Source organism: Neopsephotus bourkii, unplaced genomic scaffold, assembly GCF_033783945.1.
Source record: "Neopsephotus bourkii isolate Nb327-2 ecotype Australia unplaced genomic scaffold, CSIRO-AGI_Nbou_v1 NB_1258, whole genome shotgun sequence".
NCBI classification, from domain to species: domain Eukaryota; kingdom Metazoa; phylum Chordata; class Aves; order Psittaciformes; family Psittacidae; genus Neopsephotus; species Neopsephotus bourkii.
In genome coordinates this window covers 355,565-371,137 of record NW_026901743.1, presented here as the reverse complement: position 1 = coordinate 371,137, position 15,573 = coordinate 355,565, and the positions used below count along the sequence as shown (strand labels likewise).

At 43.7% G+C, this 15,573-nt stretch overlaps 1 protein-coding gene across 3 annotated transcripts in view; it reads right to left on the bottom strand.

The window, feature by feature from the left end:
* Nucleotides 1-15,573, bottom strand: part of ABCA1 (ATP binding cassette subfamily A member 1) — a 93,468-nt gene that overhangs the window by 45,693 nt on the left and 32,202 nt on the right. For all 3 annotated transcript variants that reach the window (XM_061364959.1, XM_061364958.1, XM_061364960.1), the window contains exons 6-7: nt 3,657-3,778; nt 1,588-1,779 (exon numbers count right to left, since the gene is read on the bottom strand). In XM_061364959.1, the coding sequence (XP_061220943.1) occupies nt 1,588-1,779; nt 3,657-3,778 (314 nt within the window). The remainder of the gene's footprint in view (nt 1-1,587; nt 1,780-3,656; nt 3,779-15,573) is intronic.

Genomic DNA, 15,573 nt, shown 5'->3' with positions numbered 1-15,573 from the left:
ACTTCTTAGCTTTTCAAAACACTAAGTTACAAATGTGTTGGTCACGATCCTAGATTTAATTTATGCATTTTGCCTAGCTACACTGAAGCCAGTTAGGTTTTATTTCACTCACTCATGCATTACAGAACCTTAACTAGAGGGTAGCCGGTGACATTTTTCTGAGGAGGACTGTGAACCTTTACAAGGTGTACAAAACACAGCAGGTTTAGAACTGCTGGCTTCTAGACTCAGCCTTTTTTCCCCTCTGAGCCCAAAATCAAGCGCCAGCTTCTCAGAAGGCCCCTAGATTTGCACATAAGGTCTACTTTGCTGTTGCCAAGTGGCACTGGGTGGCTGCTGTCTTCTTTCACCAACAAACAATATAGATATAAACACAGATACACTCAATACCTGCTTCTGTCATCTGAGTTGTAGGGTTTGCCACAAATGAAAAAAGCCAGACTGAGCTTCCAGAGAGCCCAGAAGACCACTACTGAGTTGTACAATTTTAGTTGTGGCTATTTTCATCTCTTCACACCCCAGAATTCTGGCATCTCTGAATGATTTAAAGTAAATGTGTGCATCTAACTGAACACAACAAACTGCTTATAAACATTCCTTTTCAATCAGCCCATCTTTGTTATGGGGACAATTTTAGCGCTGTTACCTCATCTCTGAACGCTTATGATTATCTTGCTTTTCCAGCAGCAAAGAAAAAATACAGATGGAGGACACGTGGAAGACAGAAGATGAGCTGTGGAGAGAAGTAACTGACCACTATGTACTGCACAGAAGAGTAATATGATTCCAGTATTTGATAATGACCCTCTTTGACTAGGGACAAAGCCAAGCATGTGGTACATGACTTTCTGTCCTGAAAGGCTCATCAAATCTGGAAACTCACAGAGCCGAAGTGTTTATTTCTCCCACAGCAGACAACAGAGTGTTTGTTTTAGAGGGTAACAGAGTGGGTTCTGTGGTCCCTTCTTCTCTGCCGATATTTCCAGCACTAACTTCCTCAAACTTTTGTATTTTACCACATATTGCAGACATATAACAAAGCATCACTGGGGCTGCCTAGATAAACAGCTGAATCTGCTCCAGTCACCCCTAAATAACGTATTTTCATGAAGTTCAATGAATTATTGCTCCAAAACCCATTCAATCAGTCAATCTTTGAAACTGGACTTTAGAACTTCAGCCTTCATTTTATGAATTGAATATACTAAAAGACTGTGGCTAAAAAAATCTGCAGTCAGTGGACCCACCATAAGGGCAGAGGGCCCATTCCAACCAAGACACAACATCTGACCTAAAAACAGGCACAGCCAAGAGGCTGTTTGTTGCTACTCAGCATAAATGTTTCTTGACAAACTGAACTGCAGACCACATATATTTATGCTCTGCAAGTACTATACTGCAACAGGAAGGGTAGGAATGACAGGAAGAAGCAATGTTGTTCACGCTCCAGTGATAAAGACAATCTTCTTTCTCACTGGCAATGAACAGTTCACTCTGGAAATGCATGGAGGAATTCCTAGACTGAAAGCTCTGGAAAATGTCACTGTGTCAACAATAGCTCCTCACAGGTGGGACACATGGACTCACCTGAAGGGGCTTCAGAGGATTCAGGTTAGCACGGAAGGCTTGTTCGGCTGCATGGAGTTTTTCCTTTGGCAAGGTGCAAATGTAGGCTTCGGAGTCCATGGCCACCGTCTGATTTTGGACTGTAAGAAATTCAGACAGTGCTGATCTATTACAGAGATCTCGCAGCCGCATTTGGGAACCGGATAAGAGGACCTGGGAAAGTGGAGAAATCATGTAAGTTTTCCTTTGTGTAAGAACCACAGAACAAAACTGGTTATCTCCTAGAAAAAACTAACCAGTCATAACATTTCCAGATAAAAGTAAGAGGGCATTCTTCCCTACAGGCTGTGCAGCCCTGACCCATGCACAACTCAATTCCAAGAAAAGACATGTTTCCCTGATGGGTATACAGGGGAGAAGTCCTGGGGGGAGGCGGGTCTGTCTCCACTTCTCTACAAACCTGCACAGAACAGCAATGATTCTGTTCTTTACAACAGCCATTTCCTCCAACCAAGGGTACAGACATTGCCTAACTTTCAGTCTTCTGGGAACTGAGCCACAGAAACAAAACAAGGCTTGTGACCAAACACACGTCTGGCAAATGTATGTGAAGGGCAAAAGACCTACGTCCAAACTCTGTAGATGTATCTGCCCGCCACATTTTCTGTGCTGTTCTGAATCGGGATCACCTTCTCCCTTCCTCTGAATTATCTCTTTACTCACTGCTGAGAGAAACATTTTGCAGTGTTTCAGGGCAGATAATGTACCAGTGAAAAAGGGAAAAAAAATTATCTTTTTTTTCATCATAGAACTAAACAGGATTGATCTGCATCTCAGAGGAGTTCACAATTCCTGAAAAGCCTGAAAATTTTCTCATTTTTCAGAAACAAAAGGGCATCAACAGTTCAGGGGGGAAAAATGCACTATATTCAGAAAACAAGCAGATGGAACCAACAGGAGAAGAGATTTATAATGCAATACTTGTGCAAACCTTTAACTTTAGTCTGCATCCATATGCCAAAAATAGGATGTTTCCATGCTGCAAACTCAGCTGAATAAATGAGATAGATAGTTCTCGTATCAAAAAAGCTGGCCTTTTGAAACAGTTTGGGTGAGGTTTTTTGCCAGCAGAGATACTACTGCTTTTGTAGCCAGCTAAGGGGTATTCCTATGGCTCTAGAATGATACTCAGGAGACCTGAGATGAGTCTAAAGCAGCTTCCTTGGGTGGACATAAAAAAACCACCAGTGTCTCCCAGTGCTTTGGTGATGACTCAAAAAAGTGAACATGAACAATCCTTCTACCATCCCCTGTGTCTGCCCACCTTATTTACTCAGATTTTAAGCTCTTTTGGAGAAAAGCTCCTCTTTCCAAACACAGTGAGGTCCATAGCATGACCTAGAACAAGGACCCTGCCTACTCCCTTAAACTAAAACACCCAGTCACACAAGCCAATTCTCTGCAACCTTTTCAAGTCATCTGAAACCTTGGTGTCTTCAACATTTCAGTAGAACATATCTTTTAACTTTTAGGATTAATTAACAAACTACATTAAGCCAGATGGCTTGATAGATTTCACTGAAGAATGAGACAACATGTGCAAAGGGAGCAGCATCTGTAACTTCATGAAGTCTGAAAGAACTATTTGTCAACTCCACTTTAAAGAGAAGATCTAGTCTGGAGTTGGGTAGCAGAATGGATTTCCTCCTCCTTTTGCACATCACCTTTTGCACTGCCTTAAGAAAACTACAGGTTTTTGGAACACGTGTTCCAAGCTTGACAATGGCAGACAGCCATCCCAAGACAGGATCTCCGCTGCCTATCTTTATGAAGGCTGTCATGAGAGCACTCAGGAGTTTCATTTGCAATCAGTACTCACTTGTACTACATAATATTCAAATGCATTCTTCTACACATGGGTCTCAGCATCCTTTTAAAGCTTATAACCACATAAGACATTAAATTAAAGAGGGAAGAGAGAAGGTGGGATTAAATTTTCCTCTGTGCTTGTAGAACACCTAGCACAGAGAGGTCCTACACTGTGGATGAAACAACAGACCAACATAGTAGTAGTTGAAAATGCTCTTTACCTGCTGGAGGTTGACATCTGCATTCAGTAGCACCTCCACTGCAGATGATGGCATGGACACATTGCGATGGAGGAAGTCTGAGAACGTCTCGTTGTCAATCAGGAAATCCCGAAGTTTCAAGTCTGGAAAGCAATAAAACAAGCAACATTCTTAGTCAGGGCAATGCTGAAAGGAAACTCATGTGAGAGGAAAAGAAAGCTGACAAATGGGGAGGGGGAACTACACAAACCATAGTACAAAGGGAAAAGAGGAGCTGCTGGCAAATTGCTCAGAAACTTGGAAGCTTTCAGAGATGTCAATCCATGATGTCTGATCTCAATTAAAAAGAACAAAAGAACCTTTAAAAGCAACTCCTTTAACATCATTACTTCAGCTCAGTTTGTACATACATATGCAGAAGGAACAAGGCACACTGAGCTGCTTCCCTAATCTTGGGTGAAACCTACTCCAGCATTATCACTGCACAAAGATTCAGCTTCACTTAAATCCCTCTGTTGTTACCAAACATGGGACTGAGCTGGTGCATGGACCACTGAGGGGTCTACTAGCCTGTGTTTTATTAATAGTAGATATACTCTACCATAAATTTCGAAGTCTGACATATGCAGACACACGGATGTGATACAGAATTGCACACAGGTCTAGAAAACAATGGGTTGGGAAAGTTTCTGCAAATGCTTTTTAAATTACATTTTATTTTTCAAAAGCTTCACCTTCTGAAGCCACTGGTGTTTCAGCTCTTGCCTTTGAAACGAGTTTGTACCTCTGTCACAGCAGAGGAGAACCATCTGGAAATTATAAGCGTGGATCTTAGGCAACTGACCTTCACACTGTTTTGGGTTAGGGAGAATTCTGTCTTTACAATAAGGAAAACAGCTATGCCAGGAGGAGCTGAGAGAGCAAGTTTATAAGGGTGAAGATATCCAGGCCCAGACAAGTTCAGCCAGCTCGGTGTCACACTGCTCTTCCTACTCTAGGACGGGAGGATGCCGCAGCCCTCAGCAAACAGTAGAAAACAATGAGCCCTAAAGGGAAATAATGCAAGGGAGCCCCAGGCGTTTGCACCTTCCCCTTCCTATAGGGAACAGCTGTAACAGAACATCCGTGTTTTCCCCCATTTCCATGGCCTTGGCTTAGCTCAGCGGGTGACAGCCTCCAGAAAGCCCAACCCTCGTGTGAGAGGTGCTGGAGGAGCAGGGGTGCTGGCAGGGGTGCGGGTGCCACTTCTGCTTCCCGGGCTGCGCTTGGCAGAGCAGCCATCGATGGGAGGAAGCCACGCGCTCCGCTCTTGCGCACGAAGCACACGGGGTTACTGACGGTCATTGCTCCCTCATCCACATCTCCAGTTACAAATTCCCTCTTGCCTTTCTGTTCCACACGAAAAAGTAAATCGCCCTCCTCTGCTAAGGCAACACGGAGGTTACTTCGGGACGAAAGTTCCTCCCTCGCCCTCCTCTCTCCTCCCACAGCAGGACCACTCAGCAGTACACTGTTTCTGACCACACCATGCAAATGCCCCACTGCACCCCAAAATGGACCATTATCCACTGGGATAAAGGCTGAGAAAAAGAGACAGCTCCTGCAGTAACATAGAAACGCCCTTTTCTTTCCAGCGGAGGCTGAAGCACCCTGCTTCACTGCAACTGGAGGAAAAATCACCCCCACCCTGATTCCTTGGTTACTTCCTAAATGCACTGAACTCCCTAAACACTTCTGCAGCTTGTTTATTTTTGGGTGAGATCATCAACAGTTCAGAAACTTAGATGGACAAAGGGGTGGCTGGCTGCAGGCACACTGGCATGCAGAGATCAGATGTTTGCAAGCTTTTTCATGTAATCTGTTCCCTTTTAAAATATTTTTCAAGCTCCTCTTAAAGGGCCACACATCTTTTTCAAAACATAACCTAACAGTAGTTCTCCTGCTTTTCTCTTTCTTCATTGCTGCTTTGCTTCTGGGTTTGCCTAGGATTTTTTTTGTTTGAGGGTTTGGTTTGGGGTATTATTGCCGTACGGAAGCAGAATTTTCTTGGTTGGGAACATACTCTGTCAGTAATTGCAGGAAAGCAACCTGAGCTACACCGGGATTCCTGCTGACCTGTGTAATCACGATGGGGAGTAATAAAGAACCTGTCATCTTCCAGGGCTGCAATTAACCAGCCCAGCATTAGCAGAGCATTTCTCACCTGCCTTCTTGTCATGCTGAGCATTTTCATACCTGCTCTGCAACAGAGTTTGCTGAAAATCGAAGCTGCCTTCCAAGGCAACTCCTGCAAATGTCCAAAGGAGTTTTCATCATCATTTGGGTGAAAACACAAAGGGAACAGAACATAAAGTCACCAAAACTCCCTGTGGGACAATGCTTGGCTTCCAGCTGGCTGGTCACAAACCCTTGCTCGCCGGTCATAACTGCTCAAGAATACGCATGGAATTTCTGTGAGACCAAGGGATGAATCCCGACACCACAGTCCCACTGCAGTGCTCTAAGCAAATAGCCAGCCTTTCTCACCATGCATTTGTTACCCCATCTGGTTCTACTTCCAGCACTTGTGGCTCAGTGTCTTGTGCAATCCCTCTTAATGATGGAGTCATGCATAATGACTTGCACATGAAACCACAGAAAAGCACCAAACACTGCAATCAGCCTAAATTCCTGCCCTAGACACTTCAAAAAGACAAGAATTAATAGAGGTTTCCTCTTGAAAGCAGCCATTTTCCTCCAAGAGTGCTTGCCGCTAGGGCATAAGGAAATACAAGAGCACTAGTTAAAAGAAGTCCTCCAAAAATAGAAAACAAAAGAAACAGGCAAGTCTTGAAGGCTAATATCAAGCTTACCTAATAATGCAAACTTCTGGAATGGAAAAACACATTTTACAACGATAGGCCTACTACTGCAATATTTTCCTGCTGTAACAGCTCAGACACAATATCAAGTTACTCGAAAAATGTGAGGCAAACTATGTCAGCTCAAATGTAATTTAACTCGTGCAACTTCTGTCACACTTGAAGCTGACCAAGAGCACAAACTATTGCAAGCCAGCTAGCACAGAACAATGCAGTTGCAGTATCCAGACAGCGCACCAGAGAGATTTACTTTTGCTGACTAGGACATGCAGCCTTTCCTTCCCTCTCCCCTTCATCTTCAAGAGAAAACCAGGGCAGCTGCAGTCCCGCAGGTTCCCCCACCACCACGTGAAACCTCAGGTCCCAGGAACAAAGACAAACCCCAGGTACAAATGCGGAAATGAAGATGAAGTCAAACTGAGCAGTCATGCTCAGAGACAGTCAATGGGATGAACATCTGCAGGAGAAACACAGAGGTAGCTTCTCCTTACGGTAGACTACTTTTACAGATGCAATCTCACAAGACCAACAGCAGAGATCATAATCAGAGGCTTTGCTTATAAGCCAGGCAAATAACCCTCAATGCCAGCAGTCCCAGCAGGGTCTGAAATGCTTTTGTTCTACTGAGCTCCAGTTCAGGCACTGTGCACAACAAAGCAGGAGATAGGTCCCACCCCATGAAACAAGCAGAGAAGTCCACTTCCCATATGGGGCAGGGGAGAAAGATCCTCCCTATGGTCACATAAGGAAGTCTCTAGCACAACAGAGAGCTCCCAGAGCTGGAGGTCTTGTGCCTTAACCACAAACCCACCTTCCTCTCTCAAGTCACAGGTCAGGATTAGACAATCACACATGGCATAATTTCATGGACACTGACTTCATGAAAGGCACATTTGTCAGTTTCCACACAGTTCAAACCCACCTTGGGAGCGGAATTCTGGGCATGGAAACCAGACACAACCTTCAGACAGCAGAACATCTCCTACAGGATCAACATTAAGTCTTTGTAAGATTTACATTTTCCTGACATCTCAACTTTTCCAGCACCTTCATGCCTGAACACAGACTTAGGTCGGTCATTCCCTGCTTGAGAATCAAACCGTTGTGACAATAATAAAATATAAAACCTACTGAAGACATCCACAAGAATTAAAAGAAAAACAGAACCTCCATGCTTGCTACATTACTGGTTAAATCAAACAGTAAAACAAAAATTGCTCATTAAAAAAAATACCAAGTCAGCGCTATGTGGGGGTCTCCATTCCATGCAGATAAGAACTGAAGCATTGATTGTGCAGTGAAGAAACTGTCCACAATCTGAATATTCTCCACAGCCAGAGATTTTTTAGTATGCTCAGTCTAGAAACACATCCCCAGTTACTTTCACAAGCTCAAACTGTGGCTCAATGCAGGAAAAAGCAAAGGAAACCACAGCCAGGAACCAGTTTTAATTTTCTGTTCTCCCTAAAGTGAGAGCACGACAGGTCTCACAGTAAGCAGTAACCCATTTCCAGCAGCACTGGGAAGATCCACAGACAAGTGGGACAAAAAAAGCCTCTAAGGACAATTTACAGAGCAAGACTGTTCCCATCAAACTTCTATTCTTTCTCGCTTCACTTAGAAGCACGGAGGGCTCATACCTTCCTCCAGAAACTTAATGGTGCGGTGTCTTTTAAAATTAAACAATAGGTTAGAAAGACAAAACCCCACGGAAATTGTGGCTACAGTTTTCATATCCTGAACACTAAAAATTAAAGGCATACCAGTGGCATTTCAACATATCTCAGTCTACCGTAGACTACAGAGCTCACCAGGTCTGACTTCAATTCGTGGGGTTTCTGCCCAAAGGGTTTGTACCCACAGTCTACAATAAATCAAATTTTCAGCCAGTTTAAAGCTAACAAGCTCAGTGAAAACAATGTAAAGCCAAATCTATTGTTTACTGACTAGCTTCACATGCCGTAAGTTCCTACAAGGAACTGGGTGAAAGAAGGGGGAGAAGGGGATTCATGCCATAAGTTAATTCAGCAGCTAAGAGGAAAGCAGGGCATTCTGTCCTGTCTACAAACATGACTATTTGTCTTTCACTCCCTCTTGATGGAACATGCAAGGCAGAAAACAATTATGTTCTTTTCTGTATATCCACTGTAGTTGGAGGATTTACTAGCCTTTGGCTAAGCCTGTATTCCTCACAGGCAAGCATCAAGGCGAAAGAGAAGCTGGTGTTAAATTTATTATGAACTTTTATTTCTCATCACAGAGACTCCTTATAGGGCAACCCAGCCATTTTCATAACAGCAGCATTAAGGCATCACAGCAAGCTGAAATAGTAACAGGACAGGGCATGAGAAGCTTTAGCTTCGTTCTTTAGAGTGAACAGGTTTCCACAAGTGCCTGAAGCAGGCAAGATAGACAAGTGGGTTTCTAACACAATAGAGTCAGAGGGCTCCACCAGTTAACAGAAAGACTGAAGTAGGGAAGAGTGGCAAATGACCAAACAAGGCATCTTCTTCTCCCTGCACAAAGAGTTCACATTCATCACTTCAGTTCCCCACTCAGGTAAAACCATGCTTATGCAGCAGGGAAGCTGGGTGTGCAGCACTTCTGACACAGGCTCCCACATGAGAACAGTAACTTGCACCAGTCTGATTGCACATCTGGCTCTCAAGACTGCAACACCACTCCACAGCACCCAGGCATGACTGGAGGACAAGGTCAAGATGCTCCATAGTCATACAGGCATGCTTCATCCTGGGCATCACTAGTTCACTGGTCATATTCCCTGTAACAGGAGTTTTTGCAAGACAAAAGCAAATGAACGGGCCAATTCACAGAACAGAATCACAGGATCAGCTTGATTGGAAAGAGACCTTCAAGATCATCAAATCCAACCCTTTATCCCAGGACTGCCAAGACCACCGCTAGACCATGTCACTGAGGGCCTTATTTACATGATTTTTGAACACATCCAGGGATGGTGATTCGACCACTTCCCTGGGCAGCCTGTTCCAATGCCTGAGCACCCTCTCTGTGAAGAAATTGTTCCTAAATCCAATCTCAACCTCCCCTGGTGCACCTTGAGGCCGTTACCTCTTGTCCTATCGCTTGGCCCTCGGGAGAAGAAACTGACCCCTACCTCGCTACAACCTCCTTTCAGGCAGTTGCAGAGAACAATAAGGTCCCCCCTGAGCCTTCCCTTCTCCAGACTCAACACCTCCAGTTCCCTAAGCCATTCCCCATCACACTTGTGCTCCAGACCCTTCACCAGCTTTGGTGCCCTTCTGTGGACCCACTCCAGCACCTCAATGTCTCTCTTGTAGTGAGAGGCCCAGAACTGAGCACAGGATTTGAGGTGCAGCCTCACCAGCTCTGAGTGCAGGGGGATGATCACTGCCCTGGCCCTGCTGGCCACAGGAAGCTGAGACTAAGAGCAGAAGATCTTGTCCTGTTACAGCATTGTACCCTACTGAGCCAATGACCCTGACCTGCAATGTGAAAAGCAAACCTTTCAGATAGGACAGTACTGAACAAGGGCAAGACAGCAAATTTTCATCTGCCTTCATTATATTCCTAACTTTGGCCAACACATCTAGAAAACATGATTTTTTTTTGGGGGGGGGAGGTGTTGGGTTTTGGGGTTGTTTGTTTGTGGCTTTTTTGTTTGTTTTTTTAAGAGCAATTACTATGCTTTTATTTTCCTTTTCCTGTAGGGCAGTCTTCCCCTGTATGTATTCCCTCCTCCTGTGTGGTGAGAGCAGCTCTGAAAGCTGCCTGTATCCCTACTGAAACTGGCAGGAGCTGAAACTGAAGAAGTTGGACAGCCCTACCTAGGTTTGCTGACAAGAAATCAAACAGCTCAGCAGGCATGTTGTGCAGGATCTGCTAGTGTGAAAATACAAGCCTAATTTGCTCATAGTCTTAAGTGCTGTTCCTTCTGCAGCCATGGCCTGAGCTGTTTTTATGTTAGGCTAAAGCTCTTTGCTCTCTGCCTGCCTCTGCAGACATTAGATAAGAACACCCATTTAACCAGAGATCATCATCTTCATGTATCTGCCATGGCAAATATCGATGTGAGTAGAGGGAGGCAGCCTGCTATCCATCCCCAGCAGCTAGGATCTCTCCTGGGAGAAAGAGAAATGGCTGACTCAGGCCTTCCCTCTCATCTTGGGACTGCAAACACCGGAACCATCTCCATTCCTCTACAAGCCACCATTTTTACTTGGAAGAGCTTTAAAAGACAGTGGCCAGCACAGCCACTCTGGTAGAAGGCACAGCTGACACTTTATAGTGGTACACACACAGGAGAGCAGTCCTTGGTTAGGTTTCTCTGGGATATGCTGGCTTCAAGGATGCAGAGCCCATTTAAACTTGCTGAGATCCCACCTCCAACCTGCCTGGAAAGTCAGCAGCAAACACAAGTCTCAGACCTCTCCTCTTTAACTCCCACATCCCATCAGGACCCTGTCCTGTATGACACATACAACAAACTCTGCATGAGAAAGCAAAGGCACAAGGCACCGACATGAAAGCCCCCACCTGCTCACCCACTGCCTGCAGAACTTCAGTCTAGGAAGTGGCACACCCAACCACCTCCCTAGGCTCAGTGTAACACCACAACAGAGATATTCTCATGTCTTCCCTGGCTGCAAGCCACGTTCTGTTATCAGTACAGACAACTGTGAAATGCAGCTTGCCAATGGAAAAAAAAAAAAAACTAACAACAAACAAACAAAAAAAATCTAACAGTGCAAAAAATGAAGCCTTTTTAAAGAAAACATCCTAAGTATCTTCACTGTGTTGCTTTAAGAAGCAAATGCCAAGCAGAGCTCCAAATTGTATAGCAGTTATAATTGGTTGAAAATTCTCCTGCTAATTTTCACAGAATAAGGACAAACTGCAAAATTCTCGGCCTTCAAATTGGCTTGTTAGCCACAAAGATGACATAACTCAGGTATGACCAGACACAATACTTAATCAATGCAGCAAATTATTTCCAGGAGTGGTATACAGAACACGTTCACGGCTGGTTCAGGCTATGGAGAAGGTCTGTAAAGGTCAAACCCAGCTCAGAGAAAGAAAAGTGCTTCTTGAAGAGGCAGAAAGTAAGTGTTTGCTGTTAAGTCTGGATTTTCCTGCACTAGGAACATTATGCCCTAGCTAATACACAGATTTTAGATGTGTCAAAACATCAACTCAGACACAGTAAAATACAGTGAAAGAATTAATTGGGAGACAGACTGGAAAACAAATGCCATGGCCACGTCCAGCCACATACCCCTATTCTAATGGCAAACACTGGTGTAAGCATACAAGGAATGACATTACCGTATTAAAAAGTATGGAGCTAAGCAGAAATTGAAAGTTTGAGCTGTGACCATGGAAAACCCTGTCCAGACTTCCTTGTACTTGAGCAAGTGACCTTAAATTCAGTGGAAATTCAAGTCACAGAAAAAAGCAGGGCTGGACATTTTAATCAAATGACCATTACTAACAGAAGGCGCTTCATGAGCTGGCAATGTGAGCTTGCATCTGGTATACTGCTGGCTCAAACACAAACAGGAAACACCTATATCAGAACCATTTCAAGCCCCCAGACAAGCAGGTAGAATCATCCCAGCAGTACCATGCTACCCTAAACCTACCAGAGCACCAGCTACCCAGTGCGAAAGGCTTCCCCCATGACACTGGTATGGGTAGTGATGAACCTCTAGCAAAATGGCAGGCAGAGATGACCAGGACCAAAGCACCCTGACTCCTGCACTTACTTGGTCTGCCTTACACACAAAGACCAATGAGAAAAACCCACCCCTCCCCTGGGTGTGAAGCCTCACCCTGCCATGGCTCCCCTCCTCTCACTCGCACAAATTCAGGGAACTTCACATCTGACTTATTTTAGATACCAAGTCTGCAGTCAGCAGATCATGGTGTCTCTTGCTTCCCCTACATTCAGGAAGACCTTTCACTCCTGGATTTAGTGCCAAGTCTAATGCCCTTAATCTAACACACAACAGCAGAAGCCACCTCCAGAACAAAGGGTCAAACCAAGAGTTTAGGGCAACCTTTGCAACTGTTCAGCCCCTTCACTAGTATAAATCACACTGTTGAACACCACCACTCCAGAACAGTTAAAAAACTTTCCCAGTCTTTGGGAAACACTGAAAAGCAGATGCTCAGTAGATATGATTACCCAAAGTCATGCACAGTCTGGCCTAGAGATCACATCTCTTGTACCCTGAGTGTGACAGTTATACTGCTGTTCACATTCGGATGCTCCCAAAAGTCCCTGCTTTAACAGTCTGAGGAGCTCATCCTTCTGGTTGGTGTTCTTCTGGACTGTCAATATACTAACCATTTCTTCCATTCAGTAGTGACATAACTTGCTGGCTGAATACACACCTTGGAGTACTTGTACCCATATCAGTGTCCACTGCATTTTACATAGAGGACAGAAACATTATTAATAGACACAGAAAACATCAGTGCCTCTTGTTGCTTTACAAACCTGATCCTCTGTACCAGCATCCCAAGGCAGTGCAAATACCCTAAAGAAAACTGAGTGTGCACTACTGGAGTGGTCTTCTTCGTTATTTATATGGATGCATTGGTAAAATTCTTTGTACTTTCTTCAGGTAGCAGCAAGAGGAAACAAAAAAAGGAAGGAAAGAGGCCACGTAGGTGAATAAACTTAGGGTCTTACAGGGCTACTCCATTGTGTTGATTTCTGACCTCTGGCTTTGCAGCACACCGTCCCCCACCTGCTGAGTAGTGGGCAAGTATGTGAACAGAGGGGGGTAGTAGTATAGGTGTGCAGGCATAACCGACAGCTGCTGACCATATTGTAACACAGCTGTGCCTTCGCTACAAGGAAAGTTGTTGGGACAACACATTTCCATGTGTGGTTCTTTACATCTAGTCTCAAGTGGTAAAGCTGTTGGTGGGTTCTGGGCTTTTTTTCCCTACTGTTCTGAAGTAGCATTTTGTTCCGTGTAAAACAGCTGCTGCTTTCCTAAGCAGGCAGTTGGCACAAGCCAGAACAAGCACTTAGACTTGAGATATTGGTATTTGCAGTAAGCTGTCTTTGTCCCATCAGCAAATCCCCTTCTGGCATATGTGTGTGCTCAGTGAACCTCAGATATGGTCCTGTTATAGTTCAAATGCAATTGCTAAAATAGAAGAAAAACTACTCGGAGAAAGGACCCTCTGAGATAGTAATAGTTCATACTTATTAAGTTCTGCCTGGCTACAGTCATGCAAACCTGCCAGTGTCAAGCAAAAATGCATTTAAAGACTAATGCAGGTAGTATTTGCCTCTGAAAAGGCAAGAAGAATAGAAATCATAGAAAAGAATAAAATGAAACAACAAAAGCCACGGGAAAGGATCTTTCTTTAAAATCCCTTAAAAGAGACCTTTAATGCACATCCTTAGAACAAAACTTAAATTAGACAAGGAAACAAACTGGCCATTTACAGAGGGTGTGTCACAGGTAAGACTGAAATCTCCACATACAGGGGATTAGTGCTCCCAGTCAGCATAAAAAAAGGCGACATCTTCAGCTAATAAGTGAGCTGCATTCCACTGAATTTTCAAAGCTACACCAATTTTTCATGAAACGACTATTTTACGCCACAGCATAAGCAATATGTAGTTTCAACTATCTCAGTTAACACGTAAAAATATGTGTTTTTTTTTAAATTCTGCAGTTTAATTCAATTTCAGTGGATTTTTCCAGAATTTTGGAAAGAAAAGCATATGCAAAGTATGATGTAAGCATGTAACCTGAACTAAAAGTACATCTGAAACAAGACATGACCACTACCTGATAAAACATGGTAACACCAGAAAGAACCCTAGGGGTGGACATGAAGAATGCTGCAGGATATTGAAGCTGCAAATTGTAGGAACAAGTGGTAGAATATGTTGTTTGATTATAGCCAGGATCCTGGCATTAACACTCACTTATTTTGCAACCAAAAATATTTGAATAAAACAGCATCTGTTTTGCATGAAAAAGGCTGCCTACAAAAACTGAACTTTAATGGATTAAAAAACAAAAAAATCACCACCAAAACTTTGAATCAACATCAACAATATTTCAAACCCATCACCTTTTATTGCATGCTGATTACACTGAAAACTGCCACATCCTACTGTGTTTCAGAATGAGGGCTCCAGTTCCCTGGCAGCCATTGTTACTTTCTCAAGAGCGCTGTAAAGATTAGGTAGTGTTCATAACGCACAATGAAGATGAAAATGTATTATTACTAGAGAAGGCTCCAGAGCTGAACATTAACTTGTCAAAGCTGAATATTAACTTAAGAGATACAAGAGGTCAGATCCCAATTAGGCGCTCTAGCCTTAGCACCAAGTCGGATAAAGGAGCGGACAGGGCTTTTTCCAACTGTGGCAATTTCATAATCACCAGTCCCATGAGAGCTCAGCCCCATGGAAGTCCCCCAAGAAAGTTTAACTTTTCACCGGATGACAGTGGTACAAATTTCCTGGGGGGACTGCTAACACCTAGCTCAATGTGAAGAGTCTCTATCCGTTCTCACCCTGCCTCAGACTGTAGGTTAAATAAATCACGTGCAATCTTCCACAAATCAGGCAATTGTTGAGAATGAGATTAGAAGTCATTGAGAAAAAAATCCAGAAATTGTGTCAGAGTGGAGAACAGCAAATAAATGCAAATTGGAGTTAACACTGAGCGTAAATTTTCGGCAACATAATGCTGGTATTAGCAAGCTCTACTGACAAGGTTGCACACAAAAAGGAGATAATAGGAGAGTGTGAAAAGTATAATTGTTTACTTAACACTCTCAATTTTATTTGCTGGCTCAAAACAGAAGTCAGTGTTGACAGAACAGGTTGAAGAGCTTTAGGAGACAAAAGAAAGCACCCAGAAATTTTTAATACTGTCCTGCTTCTGCAGCAGATGCTAATATTACTTGCACAGTAACAAGCGCACAAAGTAATTCTTGTTTTCTTTACTACTGTGCCTTTATCTAGACAATTAACAGCAAGATAAGGATGGTGCCTTTAAGGCACAGTGATTTGGTATCAGTTGGAATAGCTCTGT